Genomic DNA, 14,822 nt, shown 5'->3' with positions numbered 1-14,822 from the left:
TGCCAGATCTGCAGCAGAGAAAACTGTGATTTTATGAAAATGGCATCATCCAGATCAGCAAGTGACATCGCTGGGATCAGCGTCTCTGTCTCTACCCTATGCTGCTCTCAGATTACATAGAAAAAACCTGCTGACAAATTCCCTTTAAGAACAGAAACGATTTTAAATAAGAAGTGAATCCCAAATCTGCTTGTTTTTAGAAGCTCTTACCAATTTTAACCATTAATAATGATGACGAATCTCCTGTTCTACTTAAGCAAGTGCCTACTCCAATTTTACAAAATATGAAAACTCTTGTGCTATTTTTTTATTTTTCAACTTTTCTGTGAACCATTGGTCGGAGGTTTAATCATGGTGCATTAACCTATTACATTTTCAGCCCGATGCACCTTCATAGGAGCTGATCGTTTATAGAGCAAGTGATTCAGCTCTCGTCACGGGCCAATGAACAGTGATGGTAACAGTTAATACAGCAACCAGATGCAGCATCATGTTCTCGGCAGCACATCGCCTGTTTAAGTGCTGCCGACTGCTGATGACTTTTTTTTACCGGCACAAATGATCCATTCACCCAACGAACGATCGTTTTGATCAATCGTCAGATGATTCGTTTGCACAAAGAGATGATAGGAAATGAGTATTCCGAGGAACGTTTAGTGATTCCTCCTCTAAATGCAGCGGTCTCGTGCTAAGCATTTCCATCCGATGAATTGCAGAATCATATTGCAGCGCAGGCCGCACCACACCTGGTTTCCTTGTCTTTTAACCTTTGTTCGATGCATGCGGTTATTGAATAATACGTGGGTGTTTTATGCAATTGTTAGGAGGCTGCGCCCTCTGAGGATAACCAATTATTGACCGGGTTTGTGTGAAAAATGGGACATGTCAGAGTTTGTCTTACCAGACAGAGACCACTTCCAGGGGCCCCATCTTCTCTAGTATAATGGGGCGTATACCGAATAAGGCTCATTATTCTAGGTATTGCACAAAAACCTTTTAGTCCTGATTGATCATAAAATGTGAGCAATGAGAACAACAAAGTTTAAAATAGTTTACAAATAGTGCAGGGGCCATAAAAAAAAAAAAAGGACCTAGTAGAAAATATCAAAGGAAACGGACAACTTTGAAGGCATTTTTTTTTTTTTACTTAAAGGGACTCTGTCACCTGAATTTGGAGGGAACAATTTTCAGCCGTAGAGGCGGGGTTTTCGGGTGTTTGATTCACCCTTTCCTTACCTGCTGGCTGCAATATTGGATTGAAGTTCATTCTCTGCCCTCCATAGTACACGCCTGCGCAAGGCAAGATTGTCTTGTGCAGGCGTGTACTACGGAGGACAGAGAATGAACTTCAATCCAATATTGCAGCCAGCATGCAGCCGGCGGGTAAGGAAAGGGTGAATCAAGCACCCGAAAACCCCGCCCCTATGGCTGAAAATTGTTCCCTCCAAATTCAGGTGACAGAGTCCCTTTAAATGCATGTATTTCAGCTAAACATTGTTTTTTGGGTTCCATTAAAAAATATTTAACGTTGTGCCTTCTGTAGCCTCTGGGTTGCACTGTCTATTGTTGGACGCAGAAGGAGTTAACTGAGAGTCCATCAGTGATAGTTAAAAATAAACCTGACTGCTGATACATGACATTCGCTGTATGATTTCAGCTAAGTATGATTGACTGTGCACTTTGAAAGCCGCTAGGGACCAAGCCAGATGGGAGACCTGTCGGACAGGCGGGTCCCTGGCAGCTTCTCCCTGCTCGCTGCCAATGACTGACATGTCTCTCCATGCGTGCATGTACAAGGAGAGACCTGTCAATCCAGGGGAGCAGGCGGGGAGAAGTCAACAGGGACCCGCCTTCCTGACTAGTCTCCCATGCAACTTAATTCTCGGCAGCTTTTAAAGTATTTTTTGATAAGAGTCAAACATACATTGCTGAACTCATGACACCAGTGTCTGACACATGCTGCCTGTGGATCGGGCAGCAAGTATCAGGTGTTAGGTTCCCTTTAAAACCCTCATATTCCTTCTTCTGAGCTCCTCTTAGCTGATTTATGAGCAAATAATTTTAGTAAAATACATGCATATAAGTCAAAATAAATTGCCCCCAAAGGTGTCCACATCCTTTCAATAGGTCTGCCCTGGGTTTGTGCACCATGCACGAAATGGTCACAAGTCACAAATTCAAGTCTATGGGAACATGGAAAAAATTGGGAAATTGGACAGCACTCGGATGCCGTCCATTCTTCATGGAAACTTGAGAAACCTCCATCAGTTCTATTCTTTATCCAAGAAAAACCGATGAAACTCAGATGGTAAAAAGTGACACTGACCGAACAGCAAAAGTATAATTTTTAGCCAAAAATACATGCGAATAAATAAAAAAAATAATATCTTTCTTGGTTTCTAAGTGTCTGTTCTTGGCAGAGATGGATTAGGGTTGGTGGGTCCCCTATCGCTTCAGATACCAGACCTTAAAAGACCTTCTGCTGTAGCCACGTACCGGTTAAATAGCCATGGATGCCGAAGTCTGTTCTCGGCAGCGCCAGGACATTGTGTGCGGCAGCGAATCCTGATGGCGCCAGAAGTCAAGTACTTTGAGGTCTGGTTGGGGAACTCTGAGTTTTTATTTTTGGCCTGGGGGTCTGAAGAATTTAGATGTCTAGTCTGAGGTCTGACTTTAGAGCTCTATAGGGTTGATTAATTTAGGGGTCTGGTCTTGGCTCTAAATACATTTCAGGGTCTGATTAGGGGTGCAAATATTTTGTTTGTTCAGATTTTGGTCTGATGTTCTGTTCTGAGGACTGAAGGGGTCTTCTGCTTACAAAGATTATTGCTTAGAGTTATCGGCTGGAAAGCAGCTGCTTAGGCGGCTGCTGAGATCTGCTGAGGATTAGGGGGAAAGGAATCAAGGATTTAAAGGGAACCTGTCACTCTATTCGTGCCGCCCAAACCACGATTACAGACAGGTATGTTTTTATAATTAGAATTTCCAGCAGGGAACTAGTCCGGCACTGCCCTGGGCGGCTTTTTCGAGCACCACGCCAGGTGAATGACAGATCTATCCCTACGTACACACATTGAAGAAATCTGTCAATCACCAAGAGCAACGTTTGGAGGAGAATTTCAGAAAACATCTATCTGGCTGCAATCATACATCCAGGTTGTGATTCATGCTGCCGAAACCTCGGACAGCAAGTGACAGTGAAGTTTTAATTCCCAATGCTGGAGAAAAGCGGCGTTACATGGTGGCTGTTAACCCTTTGGAGACGCAGCCATTTTTCACTTTCTTGCTTTCCTCCGCGACTTCCACATTTTTACGCAGAAATATCCCTATAAGGACTTTCCGTGCGACGAGCTGTAGCCTTGAATTACACTGTTCATTTTAACATACGATGTACTAAAAAAAAGAGGAAAAATACTGGGGTGGAAAAAAACAGCAATTTTGTCATAGTTTTCTTGGGTTTTGTTTTTACGACCTTCGTTTTTATGTAAAAAAAATGACATGTTAACTTTGTTCTAATCTTTAATACAATTATAGGGATGCCAGATTTATATTATAGTTTCTGCTGCCTTATTCTGAGAACCATTTTTTAACAATGTCCTGTTCATAAAATTTCCCACCATTTGGATCTCCACTGATCAGGACAGCCGATCACCTGCAGATAGGTGATAACTTGTTTTCACAGGACAAACCTGTTACATTTTATTTTTTTGAGTATTTTTATAAAATAATTTTAATAATCTTTTTACTACTCCCCCCCTTAGGGGACTTGACCATGTGATGACTTAATTGCTTATACAAGACCCTACAATTTTGTAGCATTGCAGTCTATTGTAAACTCACTGATCTCCTAAGAAGCGTTGTAAGGAAATGGTAAGTGATAAAGAACCCTCCGCCCTGTATCGAAACACTTAGATGTCACTGTCATGGGTATAACACAGCATTCAATGTTAAAATCAACAAGTTTTTCTATGAACTTCCCTCTGCATAGGGTAATTGATAAATGAAGAATATTGGAGAGTTCTTACTCTGATAGACCAGGTTGCCAGGTGGGGGTGGTCCATGTTGTCCACTTGAAGCTGGTGGATGTTCGATCTCATACCCAGATGGCAAGTTCTCAAAGATGGCTTGGGAGTACTTGCTGGAACCCAGCCATAAGAAGACGTCTACTTTGGCCTGAACGTTCCATCCTAGACCTCTCTTGCCCGGGAGCTGTAGACAGATGAGATATTAAAAAATTACATTTTGAATTGCAAAGAAATTAGATCCTCTGATCATTGAGAGATCTTCAGTGATTTGAAGATTTGAAACCTTAGCAGTGTGCAAATGGGCTGATAGATGATAGATATGAGCTAGTTAGCTAGATCATAGATAGATAGATAGATCCACTACAGAATCCAGTACAAAGTTATTACCCTCACCCACAAAGCACTCCATGGCTCAGCACCACCCTACATCTCCTCCCTCGTCTCAGCCTACCACCCTACCCGTGTCCTCCGTTCTGCTAATGACCTGAGGTTAGCATCCTCAATAATCAGAACCTCCCACTCCCGTCTCCAAGACTTTTCACGTGCTTCGCCAATTCTTTGGAATGCACTACCCAGGTTAATACGATTAATCTCGACAGTTTTAAGCGTGCCCTAAAAACGCATTTGGTCAGACTGGCCTACCGCCTCAACACATTAACCTAACTATCCCTGTGTGGCACATTCAAAATTTTTACCATAATCAGGTTCCTCGCATCATGTTCTCATACACTTTATGCAGTTAATAGCCCTCTGTGTCTGTACATATACAGGCTGATAACCGGTTCATGCAGCTTTACATGAACACCCGAGCCTAACACTATGGCTGGTCCGAATATTGAAAGCAATTGTTACCATCCACCTCTCGTGTCTCCCCTATTTCCTCATAAATTGTAAGCTTGCGAGCAGGGCCCTCACTCCTCTTGGTATCTGTTGATTTATCTGATTATTGTTATGTGGTAATGTATTTTGTCTGTACAAGTCCCCTCTAAAATGTAAAGTGCTGCGGAATATGTTGGCGCTATAGAAATAAAATTATTATTTATTATAATAGATAGATAATAGATAGATAAGATAGATGATAGATAGATCATAGATAGATAGATAGATAGATAATAGATAGATGATAGAAAATAGAAAGATAGATGATGGATAGATGATAGATAGATAGATAGATAGATAGATAGATAGATAGATAGATACAAGACATAATAGATAGATAGATAATAGATAGATAAAAGATAGATAATAGGTAGATAATAGATAGATAAGATAGATGATAGATAGATCATAGATAGATAGATAGATAATAGATAGATGATAGAAAATAGAAAGATAGATGATGGATAGATAATAGATAGATAGATAGATAGATAGATAGATAGATAGATAGATAGATAGATAGATAGATAATAGATACAAGACATAATAGATAGATAGATAAAAGATAGATAATAGGTAGATAATAGATAGGGAGGCTTACCCTTTTTTTGGAAGCCTGTTGGACATTCCAGGAGAGTAAGCAAGAATGAGATGGATTAGATTTTCAAATGAATGAATCACTACCTTAAAGCATGGGTCACACCAGCGCATCGTCTCACCTCCGAGAGAATTGAGTCAATTACGCTAATTACACTCTGATCAGAGATTGATCATAGTGCGATTCGATTCTCTTGAATGACGAGAAGATGGAGAGGAAAATATTGGACAAGTGCACTGCCCCATAGAATAACATTGGCCTGAGTGTGATCTGATGTTCTGTCGGATCGCACTCAGAACGAAAATACGGTCATCTGCACCTGCACTCACAGCACCGAGTGCAGGTCCGTCCCAGGACCTCAACCAGCTCTTTGGTTGATATAGCTCAAAGGATGACAGCACTCCATCCAAGGAAAAATAGTGAGCATGTCTTTACTAATTCTGTAAGTCATGGATTAATAAATAAATCTTCACCTTTTTTTTACTTGGATATTGCAGTTGTGCTGTCCTTTTGAGCGATAGATATATAGATAGATAGATAGATAGATAGATAGATAGATAGATAGATAGAGTTGAAACCAGAACTTTCCATACACTATACTGTATATAAAGACACATCTGCATGTTTTTCTCAATATCAGACATGAAATCAGAATAAACCTTTGCTGTTTTAGGTCAATTAGGTTTACCATTAATATTTGCCAAATGCCAGAATAATGAGAGCGAGAGAATGTTTTAAGGCATTTTTATTACTTACTGCAAAGTCAAACGACTACATACACTAAGATTAATATGCCTTTAAACAATTCTGGACTGCCCAAATGATGATGTTATGTGTTTGGAAGCTTCTGTGTTTTGGCAACATCTGAGTTAATTAGAGACACACCTGTGGATGTATTGTAATAAACATTTGAAACACACTAATTTTTTGTGTAGCATCATGGGAAAGTTTCAAGAAATCAGCCAAGACATAGGGGAGAGAATTGTGGACTTGCACAAGTCTGGCTCATCCTTGTGTACAATTTAAAGATACCCGATGGCGCCTCGTTCATTTGTACAAACAATTATACGCAAGCACAAACAAGACGGGAATGTCCAGCCATCATAACGCTCAGGAAGGAGATGGGTTCTGTGTCCCAGAGATGAATGTGCTTTCGTCCGACATGTGCATATCAACCCAAGGACAAAAGCAAAAGACCTTGTGAAGATGATGGCAGAAGCTGGTAAGATTGTGTTAATATCCAACGCTATGTTTCGAGAAAGAGGAGAAGCTTGGAAGCCTAAGAACACCATCCCAAGTGGGAAACATAGGGGTGGCAGCATTATGTTGTGGGGGTTGCTGCAGGAGTATCACAGGTGTGACAGACAGTCATCCTGGATCCGGCTGTACAAGTCCTTTGCATTTAGCTCAAGCGCCTTCTTGATTTTTGTATCTCTGTTATGGAGCAATACCCTTCTCCCTCTAGGACCCAATAGTTACCTCCACCTTCTGCTGATAATCACACACCTATGCTGAAGGTTTAAATACATTCAATTGCAGCATGGTGAGGGTGTTAGCTCATACTTGCCTCAGTCTTGTTGAAAGTTCTAGCAGTCGGTTCGTGTCTTTCCCGGAGGACCCTTGGAGGATTACTGGCATGACATCACGGTTGTCTTCTCAAGCTAAATGTTTTCCCCCATCTGTCTACCCTCTTTGTCTTTAGTTTTAGTGGGGACTGACTAGTGCTTACCCCCACCGCATCATCTCTCTATGTAGGGCCTATCGCTAGGGTCAGGCAGGGATTAGGTTCCTGCTCGTCAATGCAAAACCTATATAGGGACGTTTATGGCAGACAGGGTGATTTTAGATCTGCCTAGGGGTCTCCACTCCCCTCTTCCCTAGTGCTTGGGCTCCCCCTTCCCTCTTACCATTATTGTGCACTTATTTATCCTTCACCTAGCGTGACAAGGAGGGACTGGTGCACTTCACAAAATAGATACCATCATGAGAAAAGAAAATAATAATAATAATCTTTATTTTTGTATAGTTCTATCTTATTCCGCAGCACTTTACAGTTTGCACACATTATCATCACTGTCCCCGATGGGGTTCACAATCTAAATTCCCTATCAGTATGTCTTTTGAATGTGGGAGGAAACCGGAGTGTATATTGGTCTGACAACTAGGGAACTGAAGGTAAGAACTAGGGAACATGTCAGGGATATTCTAAAGGCTAAAAAAGTGGATAATGATGTGCCCCTCAAACCCATTGCCAGACATTTCAAAATCTATCATGAAAGTAATGCCAGAGGTCTGGTAGTAAAAGCTATTGATCAAGTTTCCTTGGGCACTAGAGGGGGTGATTTGGCGAAAATTCTTGCCCAGGTTGAGAGTAAATGGATATATCGCCTGGGAACCCTTAGTCCTGATGGCCTCAATGAAAACTTGGGTTTTTCCGCCTTTTTGTAGATAGTATCGTATATTATAAATTCATTTTTGAGAGGTATTTTTTAGGGTCTGGGTGTTTTTAATGGGGTTATTAGTACATAGTCTTCAGTGTTTTATTTATGGTTTCTAATTTTGTGTATTTTATTCATATATCTGATATAGTATTTTGCCATGGTCCTCTTCTGCCGCTATTTGATGAAGAATGGGAGAACTCTTTACGCTGATCTTACGAAAAGGATTCATATCAAGAATGAAGAACAGTTGTTGTTTAATTCGGCTAATATTATTACATGTTCTTTATAAAAAATATTCTTTATATGTCTTGATATTGTGATATTTTTGTATGTGGTTTTTTGATATATAGTAATTTTAAAGTGTTATTTATTATATGAGTTATATTTTCGATGGTATTGTGAATATATATTTATTATTCTATTAATGAGATTGTGAATATATATTTATTATTTTAGTAATGAGATCCTGAGTAGGTATTATATGTTTTTTATGCACTTTTTATACACTTATCCTGCATTTGTTATTTATATTGTTGTATGGGCACTTTTAGTGTATTAAAGATATCTGATTACAGATATAATTCTGTGGTTGTTGCACTGGTTCACTTAGGCTGGCATTATAGTACAGCCATCACGGCACTGGTTGTATGTCTAAAAATGCCTTCACTTCCGCGTATGCATTATTTGATAATATGCATGCGTTGCTGTTTCACGTCGCATTAATGTGCACTAGTTCGCACCTTTTTTATAAACTGTTTTTTTGCACTCCGTCGGGGTAATTAAATATGCACATATTGGTCAGTATAGATAATTTCTATATACCAAGCTGTATTTGCACTCCAGCACTTTATTATTATTGCACTATTAGTACCGTAATCTTATTTTGGCACTTCATATATTAAATCCTAATCTTCTTCTTTCACTATTCCGGTTTACATTCCGGATGATAGTGCGCATGCGTGGGTCTTCCTCCCTGTACACTTCGGACAGCGCCACAGGTGGTTCCTGCTTGCTTTCAGCTTGCGGTCCACACGGCGGATGTCCGGAAGTGTTGGTTCATTCAGGGAGAGATGGATCTGCGCATGTGCCGCCTGAGTCATCGGCGGAATGAGCGGTCCTATTTTTTCATTAGCGGCGGCATTTGATTGGCCTTCTATAGGTATATATACGTCACCCGGTCTGTTTAGAGACACGCCCCCGGAAGAAGCAAGGGCGAAACGCGCGTCGGGGCGCCGGGAAAAGCTGCATAGGAGGCACACGTCTATTCACGGCATCTGGGTAAAGATATTTTGCACTTACTTTTCATTGTATTATGTGGTACTATGTGGCATTAGCTGTATTGGATCCACGATGATTGTCTTTATGCCTTTATGATAAGCAGAGCTGCTAGGAAAACGGGGGGCTTTGGTGTTTTATAGGGATGCTGATAGCGCCATATATGTAAATCCAAATGGAAACCAAGATTTTCTGAATTGTCTCTCTGTTCTCTTGCATCTGTTGCATTTATCTTCCCAGTATAAATATATATACGTGGCCTCCTATAGCTATTTTCCCATGGGGTATGATCCTGATGGAATGCAGTAGTTTTTATTTATGTTTTGATGTATTGTTTTCATTTTGGTTTCCTTAATAAAAACTTTTTTAGAATAATTTTTTACATATGGTTGGCTTCTTAAGGTGACAGTGATCTTACTGCCATCTTGTGGTTGTTTACATGTACTGTGGAAGTACCATCTATAGAGATATAATAGGACTTTTTTGGATTAACCCTTTTTTTGGAAGCCTGTTGGACATTCCAGGAGAGTAAGCAAGAATGAGATGGATTAGATTTTCAAATGAATGAATCACTACCTTAAAGCATGGGTCACACCAGCGCATCGTCTCACCTCCGAGAGAATTGAGTCAATTACCGCTAATTACACTCTGATCAGAGATTGATCATAGTGCGATTCGATTCTCTTGAATGAGGAGAAGATGGAGAGGAAAATATTGGACAAGTGCACTGCCCCATAGAATAACATTGGCTTGAGTGTGATCTGATGTTCTGTCGGATCGCACTCAGAACGAAAATACGGTCATCTGCACCTGCACTCACAGCACCGAGTGCAGGTCCGTCCCAGGACCTCAACCAGCTCTTTGGTTGATATAGCTCAAAGGATGACAGCACTCCATCCAAGGAAAAATAGTGAGCATGTCTTTACTAATTCTGTAAGTCATGGATTAATAAATAAATCTTCACCTTTTTTTTACTTGGATATTGCAGTTGTGCTGTCCTTTTGAGCGATAGATATATAGATAGATAGATAGATAGATAGATAGATAGAGTTGAAACCAGAACTTTCCATACACTATACTGTATATAAAGACACATCTGCATGTTTTTCTCAATATCAGACATGAAATCAGAATAAACCTTTGCTGTTTTAGGTCAATTAGGTTTACCATTAATATTTGCCAAATGCCAGAATAATGAGAGCGAGAGAATGTTTTAAGGCATTTTTATTACTTACTGCAAAGTCAAACGACTACATACACTAAGATTACTATGCCTTTAAACAATTCTGGACTGCCCAAATGATGATGTTATGTGTTTGGAAGCTTCTGTGTTTTGGCAACATCTGAGTTAATTAGAGACACACCTGTGGATGTATTGTAATAAACATTTGAAACACACTAATTTTTTGTGTAGCATCATGGGAAAGTTTCAAGAAATCAGCCAAGACATAGGGGAGAGAATTGTGGACTTGCACAAGTCTGGCTCATCCTTGTGTACAATTTAAAGATACCCGATGGCGCCTCGTTCATTTGTACAAACAATTATACGCAAGCACAAACAAGACGGGAATGTCCAGCCATCATAACGCTCAGGAAGGAGATGGGTTCTGTGTCCCAGAGATGAATGTGCTTTCGTCCGACATGTGCATATCAACCCAAGGACAAAAGCAAAAGACCTTGTGAAGATGATGGCAGAATCTGGTAAGATTGTGTTAATATCCAACGCTATGTTTCGAGAAAGAGGAGAAGCTTGGAAGCCTAAGAACACCATCCCAAGTGGGAAACATAGGGGTGGCAGCATTATGTTGTGGGGGTTGCTGCAGGAGTATCACAGGTGTGACAGACAGTCATCCTGGATCCGGCTGTACAAGTCCTTTGCATTTAGCTCAAGCGCCTTCTTGATTTTTGTATCTCTGTTATAGAGCAATACCCTTCTCCCTCTAGGACCCAATAGTTACCTCCACCTTCTGCTGATAATCACACACCTATGCTGAAGGTTTAAATACATTCAATTGCAGCATGGTGAGGGTGTTAGCTCATACTTGCCTCAGTCTTGTTGAAAGTTCTAGCAGTCGGTTCGTGTCTTTCCCGGAGGACCCTTGGAGGATTACTGGCATGACATCACGGTTGTCTTCTCAAGCTAAATGTTTTCCCCCATCCGTCTACCCTCTTTGTCTTTAGTTTTAGTGGGGACTGACTAGTGCTTACCCCCACCACATCATCTCTCTATGTAGGGCCTATCGCTAGGGTCAGGCAGGGATTAGGTTCCTGCTCGTCGATGCAAAACCTATATAGGGACGTTTATGGCAGACAGGGTGATTTTAGATCTGCCTAGGGGTCTCCACTCCCCTCTTCCCTAGTGCTTGGGCTCCCCCTTCCCTCTTACCATTATTGTGCACTTATTTATCCTTCACCTAGCGTGACAAGGAGGGACTGGTGCACTTCACAAAATAGATACCATCATGAGAAAAGAAAATAATAATAATAATCTTTATTTTTGTATAGTTCTATCTTATTCCGCAGCACTTTACAGTTTGCACACATTATCATCACTGTCCCCGATGGGGTTCACAATCTAAATTCCCTATCAGTATGTCTTTGGAATGTGGGAGGAAACCGGAGTACCTGGAGGAAACCCACGCAAACTCCTTGCAGATGTTGTCCTTGGAGGAATTTGAACCCAGGACTCCAGCGCTGCACGACTGCAGTGCTAACCACTGAACCACCATGCTGCTCTATGTGTGTCCTATATTATGTGGTGATACTGAAGCAACATCTCAAGACATCAGCCAGGAAGTTAAAACTTGGGCGGAAATGGGTCTTCCAAATGGACAATGACCCAAAGCATACTGCCAAAATAGTAACAAAGTGTATTAAGGATAACAAAGTCAATGTTTTGGAGCGGCCATCACAAAGCCCTGATCTCAGTTCTACTGAAAATTTATGGACAAAGCTGAAAAGGCCGATGCGAGCAAGACGACCTACAAACCTGGATCAGTTATACCAGTTTTGTCAGGAGGAACGGGCCCAAATTCCGACCAACTATTGTGAGAAGCTTGTGGAAGGAAATCCCAAACATTTGACCCAAGTCATTCAGTTTAAGGGCAATGGTACCAAATACTAATGAAATGTATGTAAACTTTTGACTTTACAATAAGTAATATAAATGCCTTAAAACTTTCTCTCATTCTGGCATTTGGCAAATATTACTAATTATGGTAATCCTAATTGACCTAAAATGGGAAAGGTTTATTCTGATTTCTTGCCTGATATTGAGAAAAACATGCAGATGTGTCTTTTTATATAGTGTATGGAAACTTCTGGTTTCAACTGTAGATAGATAGATCAAAATTAGAGGCAAAGTGACTTTCTATTTTGCCCACCCTCAAAAAGTTTCATCTCTGCAACTAGAGCATTTCTCTTTTCTTTTTAAAGCCTTAGTCACATGGCTGAAACGTCATGGTTGGGCAAAATCAAGTCCACTTTTCATCTAATTTTTGGAGTACTACTGTCCGTATTTTTTGGATTATTTTTTGATGATTCTTCAATCAGAAATATGAAGGCCTGGGACCACAGAAAAGATTATCTTCTCAGTGCTACTGAAATTTTGGACTTTTAGGACAGAAAGACAGATAGAAATGGGATTGGTATAAGAACATTAGCACAACGGTATTATCTAAGTAGTCAGAACCATAAATGACAGTGAGGATAATGAAGAGTAGCTCGCTCTAGGTTGTGGTTTTTCTCCTTTACATTTATAAGGAAGAAGTAATAAATCCACAGCGCAGCGTCCACACAATTATCCGCCATTGTTACAATCTACATAGTAAAAATAAATCAGTGTCACAATTAATAATGTGTGAAGCCTACTGGAAAGGTTAGACCTTTAATTGCACTTTCCGAGTGGCGATGCTCTACAGATGGGAGCTACTCACTTTGAAGAAGAGCGTTTTAATCTTCCCACAATGGTGACCTTTCTCTTCAAGCACCGGGGAGTAGAGAACGTCTCGGGCTGGGACCCGGGCATATGCCACACGCTTATTGTTACTGAGGAGCCATACAAAGACATCAGGAACAGTATGTTGTGGCTGCAAAACAGGTACAAAGCTGTCAATGTCCAGAAGTCCACATCAGTCAGAGCTTTATATGTCTTACCAGGGTCCTTCTATCTCCCCTATATCACCTCCATCTCGCTTTCAGAAGAGTAAACTCTCTTTTCTGTAATCTGGTAGAAATGGTCTGCAGACAGAAGCCGTAATAACTAGCAGTGGCCAGATAACACCTTCCCTACTAAGATTATTCCAAATTGTGAGGCGGAGACGCCAATCTACATGTAAGCCCCAGGAGAGGCAATTGTAATAATTATAGGGGATAACTCAGGAGACTCTTTGCATGGAACAAGACAACTACAGGGCACAGTTTTATAAGTGGTAAAGTCTATATTATCACATGGTGATTCAAACAGGTGCAGAGAGAAACTCAAGTCCACAACACTTGGTGCACATATCAAATGCAGCTCAGCAGTCTATAGGAAACTTCAGAGGAAAATGCAATCACGCAGAAAGTCTATGAAGCACAATTATTCTTGAGGATACTTGACACGAATAAGTCCTTGATAGTCCAAACACAGATAGATATGCTTATAAGGCAGTTCAAATAATATCTTAGCACAACCAGGGAGGCCTGGTTAATAGTCTCAGGTTTAAGCAGAGCAGCAACAGCTTACATGTCCAGCAAATGCAGATGGAAGAAAACACAAGCAGCCAGATGGAGGATTACTGGAAACCGATGTATGCAGCAGGAACTCAGAGCTGAGTAGCAGGATCTCCACACAGGTTCACAGGAGCAGGTGCAGGTGCAAAGCCAGGGAGTCATCAGGAGCTGGATGCAAGGCAGAATACTCTAGCACAGACTAAAGGCTGGGGTGGAGTTATATAGCAGGAAGACAGTGCACATGAGACCAAAGATGCCATCTTGGAAAAGGGCAGTAATGCACAAAAGGTAATCAAAATGTTCAGAGTCCTGACAGCAATAGACTGCACTCTGTGCAAGCGCATGCCATATGTCACAGGCAGCGTACAAACTCTGGTCCTCTGTGCGGTGAAGGTCAAATGAGTGCTGAGCTTTACAAAATACATTGCTCAAACAACAGAATATAACTCCAAGTAAATCAAACTTCTGTGAAATCAAACTGTCCACTTAGGAAGCAACACTTTGACAATCAATTTCACATGCTGCTGTGCAAATGGAATAGACAATAGATGGAAATTATTGGCAATTACCAAGATTCACTCAATAAAGGAGTGGTTCCGCAGGTGGGGACCACAAATCACATCTCAGTACCAATGCTTTTTGGCTGATTTTTTGGTCACTTTTGAATGTTGGTTGTGCTTTCACACTCGTAGCATGAGACGGACTCTACAACTCACACAAGTGGCTCAGGTAGTGCAGCTCATCCAGGATGGCACATCAATGAGATCTGTGACAAGAAGGTTTGCTGTGTCTGTCAGCGTAGTGTCCAGAGGCTGGAGGCGCTACCAGGAGACAGGCCAGTACACCAGGAGGCATGGAGGGGGCCGTAGGAGGGCAACAACCCAGCAGCAG

General features: G+C 41.0%; 1 protein-coding gene across 2 annotated transcripts in view; it reads right to left on the bottom strand.

Moving 5' to 3' along the window:
* The window catches only part of FER1L6 (fer-1 like family member 6), a 181,733-nt gene that overhangs the window by 64,488 nt on the left and 102,423 nt on the right, over positions 1–14,822 (bottom strand). For both annotated transcript variants that reach the window (XM_077271183.1, XM_077271184.1), the window contains 2 exons: positions 13,154–13,306; positions 4,026–4,209 (listed from right to left, as the gene is read on the bottom strand). In XM_077271183.1, coding sequence (XP_077127298.1) covers positions 4,026–4,209; positions 13,154–13,306 — 337 coding nt within the window. The remainder of the gene's footprint in view (positions 1–4,025; positions 4,210–13,153; positions 13,307–14,822) is intronic.

Source organism: Ranitomeya variabilis, chromosome 6, assembly GCF_051348905.1.
Source record: "Ranitomeya variabilis isolate aRanVar5 chromosome 6, aRanVar5.hap1, whole genome shotgun sequence".
In the NCBI taxonomy this organism is placed as follows: Eukaryota; Metazoa; Chordata; class Amphibia; order Anura; family Dendrobatidae; genus Ranitomeya; species Ranitomeya variabilis.
The sequence above is the reverse complement of the archived record's forward strand: the minus strand, read 5'-3'. Positions and strand labels throughout refer to the sequence as shown.